Here is a 13,823-nt window from a genome sequence, read left to right as displayed (position 1 = left end):
TGCATCACTGCCAACACCTCCATGTTAGACTGGTATGGAATAGGATTTACCCTTGTTTTCTTGTGGTAAGTAGGTTAATTTTAATTCATTTACCGGAAACTCAAGACGACAAATCCTGTGACATTGATTATGTGGGTTAAGTTAATTGAAATCCGTTGCTAAGCCACAAACGCTGTGAGAATCTGAAGTTCATTAAACACCGAAGTCAAGTGACACACAGCAAAATGTCTGGATTAAAAATACATTTTTATGGCCCAGACTTGCAACACTCCTCTGCACCTCATCCAGCTGTTGGTTTTACAGTTCCTTAATGCAACAAAGAATCAAGTTATTAAGTAGCTACAATTGCACCTACCTGATATAGGAATTCCACCAAGTCCTGTACTATGCTGTGGTATATTTAAGTCCAAGAAATTACTGTTCGAGGTGGGTGTTGCTGTGTGGTTCAAGTGCATCATGCTATTGTGAGGGTATGCCATCCATGGGTACCGTGCCTGACCTGGAAAACTGAATGAGTTGTAGACGGCTCTGTGCTGAAAAGCTGGAAACCTCCGTGGTAATACAGAGTTGGGAAAAGAGTTGCCTATGGAGTTGGCTGTTGTGGCAGAAGCTGGTGTCAAGAAGCCACCAATGCCTTTGTTTGCAGTTTGCGAAGGGGTCTGTAGTGCGGTGGGGGAAGTGAGGCCCACGTTGGAAGGTTGGTCCTGGACTGAGAGTTCCTTCTCTATCAGGTCTGCTAAGGCTTTCCTTGTGATGTCGAATGGGTCAAAACCCAGATCATCCTCTTGTTGTTTGGAGGAGCCGAACCCAAAAGCAGCTTGCCAGTCTGTTGATGAAGATACTGGGATTGTTTCTGGAATTTGTCAAAGAAAATGAGAAATGAGTAAATGCTTCTTTAAACATATCTATAAATATAAATAAACTATGCATTACTTCCATTGTGATGAGTGCAATCAACTCTCAGTCCTTGTCATCTTGAAAGTTAGTGAAGAGGATATACAAATGAGAACTAAACCAGAAAAGGGCACAGTTTGATTAGTTAGATCAAGAGGGTTTTAGTTTCACACAGGGTGAAAGTAGTTACACAAAAAAGTTGGGGAAAAATGATAAAGGATTTATTTGTAAATTTAAGTTATTTCCAGTTGATTTCTTCCTCCTGATGAGCAGATCAATATTGACAGTGGTTTCTTTACAAGAGGATATGCTGAAGTGGAAAGTGGTGAGAGGTTCATGCAGATAGTGAACAAAGATAGCAGGATAGTGATGCAGGGATAAGGAGGGCAACATATCTGAGCTTCTAATTCTGGACAGACAGTATTCTTGAGGGTTAACATAGAAATAAATTGTCAAATTCTATAGCAAGCATCAGAATACATCAAGCACTTAATTTTTAAGCATGTGTGGCTTTATATCTGTAAATTGTCACTTGAAACAATTAGCCAACTCTATGCACTCAAAGAACACAGCAATGTGAAAAGTCCCATGAAGGAACTCAGAAGAATTACAGTACTTTTTTGATGGCCTTGAAGCTAAATTATTTTGGAAGCTGCTTACAGAAATGTCAACACCAAAGACATACAGTGTAGGTCAGAAAGCCACTAGCTGTTGGGAGGTTAGGAGATTCAGATTTTACATGCACAATTATCTCTAGTGCCAACTGTCTCGTCAGAGTTCTGTACACTTTAAGGCAAATATGCTAACTTTAAAAAGATGTTAAGTGTATGACAATGATTTAATAGGATCATCTTAGTCGAAGCATCTGTTGTCTCTTGTTTCATGGCCTGCATGGAGTGCCTCAGGCATCATTTGCAATACGAAATGATATAGGTCAGCCTGGAGTAATGACTTTGATTAAAAACTGCCTGAAATATTGAGAAGTGGCAAATCCTCAGAAGCTAATTTAAGACTAAATATGGCAGGTTGGCAGCTAGTCAAGGGCAAGTATGAATTGTGCCACCAGCCAAAAGCTGTCAATGGTTTTGAGATCTATCTGTTCAGCCACAGAGGAGTGAGAGACTGCGCATAATGCAAGACTTTTAGTCTTGAATTTCCTTTTAACAGAGAGCTGGCTATTCCTTCATTACATACTCTCAATGCATGATGGTTTAAAATGCACTGAAGTTACTAAGTAAACCTAATGGTTTCAACTCTGTTTCTATTTGACAGCAGATGGTATACTTAAAAGCTATTTTATTTGTCAGACACTGCAGTCACAAAAGGCACAAAATATTCTCTCCTCGGTGCATTTGCACTGTGACATTAAGGGCTTCAGCAGCAATCACAGCAGATTGGAGCGTGTGTGTGGGCAGGGGGAAGGTAGGTTTAAAGGGTCGGAATTAAGCCAGAACAAGAGAAAGGTGAACAGTGAGAGAATACAGAAGCGTTCAAGCATCGTTAATATCCTTTTAAACAGTTTTGAGTGCTTTAACCATATGGAACTTCTGAAGTGGTAAAGTGTTAATGCCACAGCCTGATAGCGCCAAGGACCTGGATTCAATTCTTATCTCATATGCTGTTGTGTGGAGGGTTCATGCTTTCAAAAAGGGTTTCCTTGGATGCTCCAGTTTCTTTCTACATCCCAAAGAACAGTTCATTGGAAACTCCAGCCTCCCCATTGTATTTATAATTAGTACAAGTACTAATGTGACATAGGAGAGAACAGGTTACATGGAATTAAGTGAATGGGTCTGATGGTGATAATCTGAGCAATACTCTCCTGAAAGGAAACAAACTACAAAATGCTGCATGATATGCTCTATTATACAAGTGTAGCAATGTCGATGAAGGAGTACAATTCTTTTAATGCTTTCAGTTAAGATGAATGTTTATTTTCCCCCCATCCACATGTGGAATTGTTCCATGTCATCAGGACAATTCTCCACTTTAGACTGATTCAGTTCCCCTAACAATAAATTACAGTTACATTTCATATAATGCACCAACTCACCAAAATCACTCATGATTTACATAATATACTTGCTTTATATTTATCCTGCCAAAGTGGACATTTTCCCTCATTATACTCATATGCTAGACCTTTGATAATTCACTCAACCAATCTGTCCCTTTCAGTTTCACTTCTTTTATATACCCACTATCCACCTGTAATGGATGTGTTCCAAGTAATGTGAATACTCTGAACCTGAGAAATTGCCAGCAAAATTAGACTCTTTCACAATAATCCCACAGAATTTCACAAAACAGTGATAAAACATGCAGAGTCAGTCAGGAACATAAGTTGCTTTTAAAACTAGCATGAGAAATGGAGAGTTGTCAGGGAGAGTTTCTATACTCAGTCAACAAGCATGCTTTGATATAAACGGGTCCACTCAGATTTCCAGTAACCATGGGTGGGAAAACAAGTCATTATAATATATTCATCATAGTTCTCTTTCTCAGAACACCAAAGAACAAGGGGGCAGAATTCAAATCTAGTATAAGCAATGGCAGTAAGCAAGTTAATAATTGGGTACTTATTCGCCTAGATGACTGATCAGAATATGGCTATTATGATGCAATGAGTTGTTGAGCACAGAAGCACAGCCCTTGGCTCACCAAGTTCACAACAACCTTTAAATGAACCTCACCTTTTTCCTCTGTATTTTCATTACCACTACCTACATTCTACCACTCACCTGCACATCAGATACAGTCTAGAGGGGGAAGTTAACCTACCAACCTGCACATTAAACGTTAGAAAGCATTCCTGAAATATTAGAAAACATCTGGTTTTTGAAAAGAAATTACCTGAATAATTAACTAGGAAGAAGCCTACATATCTGTTAGTTTTCATGGACTATTTCTTAGAATTTGAATAAGATACTGGAGGTAATATGGATGCATGGCTTTTGAACTTCCACAATTCCAAACAATATAGAATGGTGCCTGCAAATCAGAAAAAAAAATGAACCCAACTGCAACTAGAAAAGGGAAGTTAAAACTGTAGCCAGTTAACTTAACCAGTTTGAAGAAATGGTCATGTTTATTAACTGGAATGCAGCTATAAAAGACAAATTATTGAACTGATTAAAAATTGATGTGAAAAACAGTGTTAAAACTGAGCTTTGTTGTTGGCATTACAATAGTCAGGCTAGTTAGGCAGTGAATGTAGTTATTTGGATCATTCAAAGGGCAGGTTATGAAGTGGTACATAATTAGGATTCATGGGGACTGGAGGAAAAAAAATTGTCATGTATTCATATCAAATGTTTGCAACAAATAGGTTATTATAAGGATTAGCGCTTGGACTCCAACAATTTATTGCATCGACTTAAGAGTAAACAAAGCAGTTAAGTTCACCTGAAACAATTATTAAACTTGCTTCTGAAGAAAATATAAACGCAAACAACAGGAATTCTGCAGATGCTGGAGATTCAAGCAACACACATCAAAGTTGCTGGTGAACGCAGCAGGCCAGGCAGCAGGACGAAGGGTCTCGGCCTGAAACGTCGACTGCACCTCTTCCTACAGATGCTGCCTGGCCTGCTGCGTTCACCAGCAACTTTGATGTGTGTTGTCTGAAGAGAATAAACAAGTTGGAAATAAATGAGTGATGAGAACTCTGTTCATGGAAAAAAATGGTAGTTTTTTTAAAGTTAGGAATATTGGTAGATCAATGTAGGTATGCTTGTACTAATGCTCAAATACAAAGTTCATACTCTGGTACAGGAAGCAGCTAAGAAAACCAGGTAACATTAGCTGTTATTGCTAAGATTTCAGTAGTTAATGCCACAACACAGGGCCTTGGTAAGATTACGGAGAAAATCTCTGCATACATCAGCTCTAAGGAGCTTACATTGGAATGAAAACTGGAACCAGAACACTGTCTTTTCAAGTCTTTATTCCCTGGGGCTCAGAACAATGAGTGAATCTCATTCAAACAAAGTGATGAGGGCAGAACAGGGTAGACACTGGGATCATAAATGCAGGAGATTCTGCAGATGCTGGAAACTAACAGCAACACACACAAAATGCTGGAAGAACTAGGCAGGTCAGGTAGCATCTATGGAAATAAATAGTTGACGTTTCAGGCCAAGACCCTTCATCAGGACTGAAAAGGAAGGGGGAAAACACTAGAATAAGGTGAGGGGGAGGGCAAGGAAGACATGCTATAAGGTGATAGGTAAAGCCAGAAGGCTGGGGGGGGGGGGGATAAATTAAACTGAGAGGTGATAGGTGGAAAAGGTAAAGGGCTGGAGAAGAAGGAATTTGACAGAAGAGGAGAGTGGACTATGGGAGAAATTAAAGGGGGGGGAGGGGATTTACCTGAAGTTGGTAAAATTGATACTCATGCCATTAGGCTGGAGGCTACCTAGTAAGAATATATGGTGTTGCTCCTCAAATCTGAGAGTGGTATCATCCTGGCAAAAGATGAAAGCCATCAAGCATCATGTCAGAATGAGAATGGGGATAGGGATAGGAATTAAAATGGCTGGCCACCAGGAAATTCTGCTTTCTGCGGATGGAGTGAAGGTCCTCGACAAGGTGGTCCCCTAATCTTAACCTCCATTGGTTCTCACCAATATAGAGGCCATCAGGAGCACCAGATACAGTAGACAATCCCAACAGATTTGCATATGAAGTGTTGCCTCACCTGGAAGGACTGTTTGGGTCCCTGAATAGAGATGAAGCAAGAGGTGAATGGGCAGGTGCAGCACTTGCTGCTTGAAGGGATAAGAGCCACGGGGGAGATCAAGGAGAGGGAAAGATGGACAAGGGAATCATGGAAGGATTGATTGCTTTGGAATGTGGAGGGGGGTGTAAAGACGTGTTTAGTGAAAGGATCCCACTTAGGATGGTAGAAGTTGGAGAGAATGATGCGTTGGATGCAGAAGCTCATGGGTGGCAGGTGAGGAGAAGGGGAACTATCTCTGTTGAGGCAGAGAAGATGGGGCGAGTGCAGATATCCAGGAAATGGAAGGGATAAGGGTGTGGGCAGTAGCAATGGTGGAGAAAAGGAAACCCTGTCCTTTGAAGGAAGATGATATCACAAATGTCTTGTAAAGGAAAGACTCATCCTGGGTCAAATGCCGCAGAAATGAAGGAACTGAGAAAAGGGAATGGCATTTTTACAGGAGAAGGGGTGGGAAGAGGTATAGTTAAAAGAGTCATGGAAATTGGTACATTTATGAAATGTATCAGTGGACAACTTCCAGATATGGAGACAGAATGAGTGAAAAACAGGAGGTGTCAGAAATGGACCAAGTGAATTTAAGGGCATTGGAGGCATAGTTGATGAAATTGTCAAGCCTCAGCTTGGCTGGTTTGAGCAGTATCAATGTAGTGCAGAAAGAGCTGGGGAGTAATACCTGGGAAAACTTGGAACATGGACTGTTACAAATAGCCAAGGAAAAGACAGGCATAGCTGGGACCCATGCGGGTGCCCAAGGCTACATAGTTGAGCTTGGAGAAAGCGGGGGGAGCCAAAAGGGAAATTTGAGGGTGAGGACGAGTACTTCCAGATGGAGGGTGGTGGAGGACAGCTGGTTGGGTCTCTGCAACTTCTGCCATCTTCAACGAGATCACACTACCAAACACATCTTTACCTTCCCTCCATTCTCCACATTCTGCAGGGATTGCTCCCTCTGTGATTTCCTTGTTCATTCATCCCTCCCCACTAATCTTCCTCCTGGAACTCATCCCTGCAAGTGGCAGAAGTGCTACATTTGTCCATACACCTCCTCCCTTACCTCCATTCAGTGCCCCCATGCAGTCCTTTTAGGCGAGACAACACTTCACCTGCGAATCTGTTGGAGTCATCTACTATATCTGGTATTTCTGTTGTGGCCTCCCTCATTTTGGTGAGACCTGACGTACAGTAGACTGGGAGACTTCTTTGTCATGCACCTCCACTCCATTCACAAAAAGCAGGATTTCCCGGTGGCCAACCATTTAAATTTCTATCCCCATTCCAACATATTGGTCCATGGCCTCCTCTTCAGTCACAATGAGGCCACTCTCAGGTTAAAGAAGCAACACCTCATATTCTGTATAGGTAACTTCCAACTTGGTAATTTTCCCTTTTCCCCTTCAATTCTTTAATTTTCCATTCTGGACTCTTACCTCTGTTCCTCATCTCCCTATCACCTCCCCCAGGGTCCCCCTTCCTTCCCTTTTCCCCCAATGGTCCAATCTATTCTACCATATTCCTTCTTCTCCAACCTTTACTTTTTCACCTGTCACTTCCCAGCTTCTTTATTCATCATACTCTGCCACCTGGCATCACCTAACACCTCACTTGTCCTCCTTGCCCCACCTCACCTTATTCTGGCATCTCCCCTCTTCGTTTCTAGTCCTGATGAACGGTCTCAGTCCAAAATGTTGACTGCTTATTCACTTCTATAGATGCTGCCTGACTTGCTGAGTTCCTTCAACATTTTGTGTGTATTGATACTGGGATATGGTTTTCCCACCTCGGTTAGATTTGGGGGGTGGTGGGGGGGATAGGTGTCGAAAGAAGCGAGGAGTAGAGGGCTCAACACGGGACTGTGGCATCAGACATTTCAATGACAAAAGAAATCCTTCGTTTAGAGGCTTGCCTTTGTAATTCTCTATATCAGACCCACAAATACTCAGACTTTCAGTATGCCCACGTTGAAGATTTATTTTTGGAAACAAAATTGGGAATGTTGAAAACAAAAAATCAGACATGACCTTAATAAATAGATAAATATTAAATTATCAAATGCAAGTAAATGAATGCTCTGCTCCAGTTCCTATTTTTCATGTTCTTTGAGAACTGCAGTTAAATAGAATATGGCTGGTTAGGATAATGCAATTTGAATGACAACTACAAACACTGAATATGGAAACAGCAAAGTCACGTACAAGGACCTCCATAATAGCATTACTTTGGTAGGCTAGAGATGAACAGTGGAGACTATGATTATAAACGGAGCAAAACTTCTTGAAAGATAACAGAAATGAGTGGTTATCAGCATCAAAAGTAAAAGCACTGAATAACCTTAAGCACTAGGATGAGAAATAATCTGTTGCATGCTTGAAAATAATTCAGTATCTTTTTTCCACACATGATAGATGCAAAGAAACTGCATTAGAGCAGGGAAGTCCAAAAGTCATAGCACATAATCAAAGGGTAGCTATACTAAATCCACAAGGAGGTTCCTAATGTGGAGAGTGGTGAGAATGGGAAACAGATTATTACATTGAATGGTTGAAGGAAATGGTCTGTGTACTCAATGAAAACTCCAGGGAATGAAAAGCAAAACTGTGAGGTGAAATGAGAAGTGGGAGCAAGTTCAAACAGAGCATAATGACTGAATTAAACTGTTTTGGTGAATCACCCTTTTCTGTGATATTTTCTCATTTGCTCATAGATACTCAACCTTGGGTTAATTTCCTACCTGAAGCTCCATACACAGACTATTAGTGCATCCATCGATTTCAGAACTAATTGAACTCCTTATACCACATGACCCTCTCACCTCAAGCCATAGGCCTGCAGCATCTCTGAAAGAGCGATCAATTATCTCAGATTCAATTTTACCTGGAGCTTGAAGGTAGCGTATTTCAGACATGTGCAAGCAAGATCCTCCCTTAACTATTGCTCTTCTCCCAAACCATAAATTTACAATTCTCTGCATAATAAATTATCAATATTTGGAATTATAGCGCCAATTTAACTCATCAACAAGCTGAATTGCAAGCAACTGAGGGGAATCTTCTTACCAAGATGTTCATACTTGCACCCTCAAAGACAATGCTTCTTAACTGCATTTTAATGTTGTGGATATGATGGCCATGCAAAAGCTGAAGATAGCAGTGTTTCTCAATAGTGGGGGAAAGTCAGATTCAAAATACAAATTTCAGCATGGATCGAGATGCATAAAAATTAATAGAATATGGATTTAAACTGCAAATCCCTCCTACAAGAACTGTGTCAAACCCATGAAGCCACAATAATGCATACAGAAAAGGAGCTTTAAATTACACATTTGAAAACTCCCGCAGTCTTAATAACATAGAACAATGTAAGCAACAAAAATAGATAATGCTGGAATTACTCAGCTTGTCAGACTGCATCTGTGGGGGAGAAAAAGAGTTACTATTTCAGGTTGATGACCTATTGTTAAATGAACTTCATCAGCTTGGTAGCAATCTGATGTAGGGGGAAAAATATGCCTTTCAGATTAATATACTGCAAGCAGAGCATCCAGTTTATCATGTTATCTCCTATGCAAGCGCTGAATTTCTTGAATTGGTTGCACAACGATTTGTATTAGCAGTAATTTTGCATCAGTGTTGACTCTAGTTGCCAGCAACGTAAGGTAATCTCATCCTAATTCTTCATCAAGGCAGTAATAAGTCAGCTGTGCTAGCAGAGTAAGCCCTTTTTAAGATACGACTGGCTCACCTGCAACTCTGCATGGGTGAAAACTTGGATTGGACCTCATTTTATAAAGTACATCTGCAAAATAAGTGCAGCACAAATAAAGTTTGTATTGCCTTCCCACATTTGCTGATCTTTGTTTAATCACAGCAGTTTACAGACAATTGGAAATCAAATTAACAGTGCTTTGCAAAAACAGACATTACTGGGTGAAAGAACACAACAGGTAACCTCCACTCATTCACTACAAGTTCAATTATAATCCAACCACCCGTTATGTCGTTCAAACCTCACACACATTCATGCTTTTATGCTGCTTCATCTCTTTTCCCAATTCATGGATTTTGTGCATTTGACATAATAAGTGTCCAAGTAACAATGTAGAAACATAGCCTCCCACATCCAAAAATATACTCCAAAAGTACATACCTGATGTGAAGAGACTCTGTGGTTCAGGTGCTGTTGGCCAGTCGTGTGTTGATGGTGATGAAGTGGGATATAACAGGCTATTTGGGAGCGGGTTGGGGTGTCTGAAGTTACTGTTGTCTGAGAACAGGGACTGGGATTCTGCTGCAGCACCCTCAAATGGAGACCGCGCGTTGTGATTGGATGAACTAATTGGGACAACTGGGTTGGGTTTTGTTAAACCTGGCGGTGGTGACGGTGTTTCACTTGGAGGAATCTGTAAACAGATAAAGTGGCATATTAGTATTTACATTATAGACGAGGTACCATTCATCAACTAAAATGCTAACATTATCACTGGCATACCAACCGATAGATACTGTTCAGTTGCACCCAACATTGAACCATTTACTCCATATGTAATGTGCTCAAGTTGAATTATAAATGACGATATTGGGATTTCATACAATCTCAAAAAGCTTGTTTTCTTAAACAAAAACACAAAAGTTGGTCAATCCATTCCACGTTCTAACTGAATGAATCATAATTCTTAATTATTTCTAGAGACATGTGAAATCAAGTTACAATTTCTGTTACTGAAAATTCATGTTTGATTCTTAAAAGGCCAAATACTAATTTTCATTGTTCTCACTTGCTTTGAATTCCTCAACAAGGATTTAAAAAAAAATTCTATGCTTACTGAATATTTTTTAAGTGTCCCAAATGCTTCTTACATACGGGTGAATACAATTTTATACAACCACCATGGCCAAATGGTGCCAGTTTAACCAGAGGCACTGATATAATTACAATGAATCTGCCAAGACTAACACATTATTAACAATCAGCAAGGTCCAAAATGAAACATTTTGTCATTAGGCTTATGACTAATGACATATATACAACATAACTTGATGCCTTTATCTTCTTAAAAACGTCCAGATTTCAGCTGAGCTGTAGTTTTAACTATGTCTGTTGACACCCCTAATCTTGGATTGCTCCAGCCATCTTTTGTCATCAAAATAATGTGCCAGATCCAAAGTAGATATTTGCCATATCACGTTTGAACTAATTCCATGTCAATTCACATGACTTGGACAACTTAACCTGACACCTTCAAATTTAGTGACTTAAATTCTCACTAAATAAGCTGTTTAAACAAAGTCTTAAAGAAATGACTGACTATACATTGCATCCCACCATCCTGAACCTCTACTTCACAAATAATCCCCATTGAAAGGTTCTATCTTCCAGCATTATTCAACATCCCCTAGGCTCCTATGTTGCCCACTTTACATTTCAGGAAAAAGAACATGTATTCAGATACAAGTCAATTAGCCAGGAAATGCAGCCTGCTGAGTGCTCACATACAGCAATTCTCTATTGCTGAGACCATAATTTCTAGTTCATTTTGGGACAAATTCCCATCTTTCTTCCAGGTCACATGAAGCAATTAGCGCAGGGATTCCTAACCCGGAGTCCAATGACCTCTTTGTTAATGGTAAGGGTCCAAGGCACAGAAAGGGTTGGGAACCCCTGATACTGGCAATGCTTCCAAATCAGGGTCATTTCCTTACTTGATTAGCAAAGTCAATGTGGACAAAATTCATTGTGATGGTATTCATCTTTAGAGATTTCACCAAAACAATCATTCTAATTGTTGGTGCAAAAAGTCTGTTGTTCAATTTTGGAAAAGTTAGAATTGTGTATCTAAATGACTTTAGCAGTTATAAAAGTCCCAGATTCTTGCGTAAATTTAAAGGGCAATAGTGGAGTCACTTCATTTTGACAATCTCAGAAGCTGGCTCATCCAAAATGAAACAAAAAATCATTTTGTCACCAGAATCTTGATAAAGTACACCTAAAAGCACTCCCCTTAACCTATCACACTTCGCTCCCCATGATAAAACTAATTCAGACACTCAAATTTACAAATTTTTTTTAACTCATCTCCAATATTTCCTTGGACTCCAATTATTACCAATCTCTGGTACTTTTCACTCCAGAGAGAATCATTTATGTGCTATTATCATTGCTGCATTAGATAGTATTTTTAATCTTTTCAGGACTCCAAACTCATATCTTTATCACTCAGCATTTGAACATGAATTACCCTCAGTGGCTTATATGATTTGCACACATTTTAATCCACATCCAAACCAACTTTTACTATCTAAAAGTGCAAGATCCACATCAGCATGGTGTTTGCAAGACCAGAAGTTAGGAGCAACAACCTCATGGCAAATAATATGTGGGCATCATTTCTTCTTCATATCCAGGTCAAATTTTTGTAAACCTGCATAACAGCATTTTGAGAGCACCTTCAAAACTTGTGTTGTGAGCTGGCAGCAGAGCAGCATTGAGAGTACTAGCACTCTACCAACAAATATGACTAGATCTCAAATGCAAACCTTGTCACAGTTGTCCACATTCCAATAATGGGGAAAATGCTATTATGCTCCAACAGAAGAAAAATAACCTGAGATATTAAGACAATGCATAAGTTACAGAACAATATTCAAGGACAAAGCTGAGATAGCCTTTGACTTCTATCTTAATTTTTGTACCCAAAGCCAGTCCTTAACTCTGGCACAAAAATGTAGCACACTTTAAATTAGTGGTCGTCAACCTTTTTAAGCCCAAGATCCCCTACCTCAGCCTTAGTGAAAGGCAAGATCTACCCACTAAATCGTTTAGAGAAAAAACAACTCAGATTGTACTTCCAACTTGAGGCCTTTTATTTGGACTAATTGTATTTGAATTACATAAAATGCTTTTGTCAAACTTTCAAATTAATTCAACCAAGAAGACACCGTAACTAGCATATCAAACAGGCCATAGCTGTCTTTAAGAATATTACAATACTTCATACCTTTTGTAGTAACTTCTACTTTGAAAAAGGACCACTCGACAATTTCATGTCCAAAGGAACAACTTTATCTGGGACAGCAAAACCAATGTGGCGGAGGGGCTTATACACACATGGGCAGAAAAGACCGGAAGTAAAACCCCACAACCCCGGAAGCAACCTGTTTACAAACAGCTTTCTGTAGCAGAAGTATTGCTATATTACCATTACGTTAATTGGTATTAACTTATCTTTATAATCCTCACATTACAACACTTATCCTTCTTTAAATTACAACATTCCCCAAATGTAAAAGAACTGGGAAACAAAAAACAGTAGTATCATTACCTTGCATACCTCTGAAACTTATACTAGTGTCTCAGTAACAGTTTACCAATACAAAACACCTGAAAAACGTGGCAGATTCAACATTCAGTCTAACAAAGGAAACTGTCCATTCAAATATTCAATCTATCAGGAGGTTTGCGAGGGCACTGTGCTGCATCAGATGAAAATTAAGAAATCTAAGTACAAGAGCTGTCGTACTGAGACACCTCACAGACTCTCTCAAACTGGCTGTGGGTAGTTATGAGCCAAATTTCAGGGAACTAACAGAAAGTATTCAGCCCCAGTCATCACACTGAGAGCAACAGTAAATTTTTATTCATTTATTTTTCGTGTTGAAATAAAATTAAATAATGAAACATAGAATTAAAGGTGTTATAATGTGAGCATTATAAAAATAAGTAATACTAATTATGATAGTATCTCTGGGTTGCGGGGTTTTACTTCCGGTTTTTTTCTACTGTGATGCATGGCAGGGGAGCTACACACATGCACACTGGGTAGAAAGAATGGAACTAAAACCCCGCAACCCAGAAACAATCTCTCTTTACAAACAGCTTTCAGTAGCGGAAGTATTGCTATATTACCATTATCCTAATTAGTATTACTTATTTTTATAATGCTCTCATTACAACAGTATTTATTTTTTATTTTTTCCGGGATCTACTGGGGAAGTCTCAAAGATCGACCGGTTGGCAACCACCACTTTAAATCAAGATCTATTTTTCAAAAAATATATTTCAAAATTTACAGTGACTTGAAAAAGTATTCATTCCCCACAACTACTTTCATTTTACTGCCTTGTTTTCTAAATTTAAAATATATTGAAGTTGGTTTTTTTGAGCTAATCTACAAAACATGTCAAATCAAAAGAAA

General features: G+C 39.3%; 1 protein-coding gene across 12 annotated transcripts in view; it reads right to left on the bottom strand.

The window, feature by feature from the left end:
* The window catches only part of cnot4b (CCR4-NOT transcription complex, subunit 4b), a 173,434-nt gene that overhangs the window by 48,106 nt on the left and 111,505 nt on the right, over positions 1 to 13,823 (bottom strand). For 7 of the 12 annotated variants that reach the window (XM_072268035.1, XM_072268043.1, XM_072268040.1 and 4 more), the window contains 2 exons: positions 9,779 to 10,031; positions 356 to 853 (listed from right to left, as the gene is read on the bottom strand). In XM_072268035.1, the coding sequence (XP_072124136.1) occupies positions 356 to 853; positions 9,779 to 10,031 (751 nt within the window). Of the gene's footprint in view, positions 1 to 355; positions 854 to 9,373; positions 9,428 to 9,778; positions 10,032 to 13,823 lie in introns of all 12 variants that reach the window. The other 5 variants (XM_072268033.1, XM_072268039.1, XM_072268037.1 and 2 more) reach the window with 1 other exon arrangement.

The sequence above is a fragment of the Mobula birostris genome, chromosome 9 (assembly GCF_030028105.1).
Source record: "Mobula birostris isolate sMobBir1 chromosome 9, sMobBir1.hap1, whole genome shotgun sequence".
Taxonomy (NCBI): domain Eukaryota; kingdom Metazoa; phylum Chordata; class Chondrichthyes; order Myliobatiformes; family Myliobatidae; genus Mobula; species Mobula birostris.
Note: the sequence above shows the minus strand (reverse complement) of the source record. Positions and strands in the feature narration are given on the sequence as shown.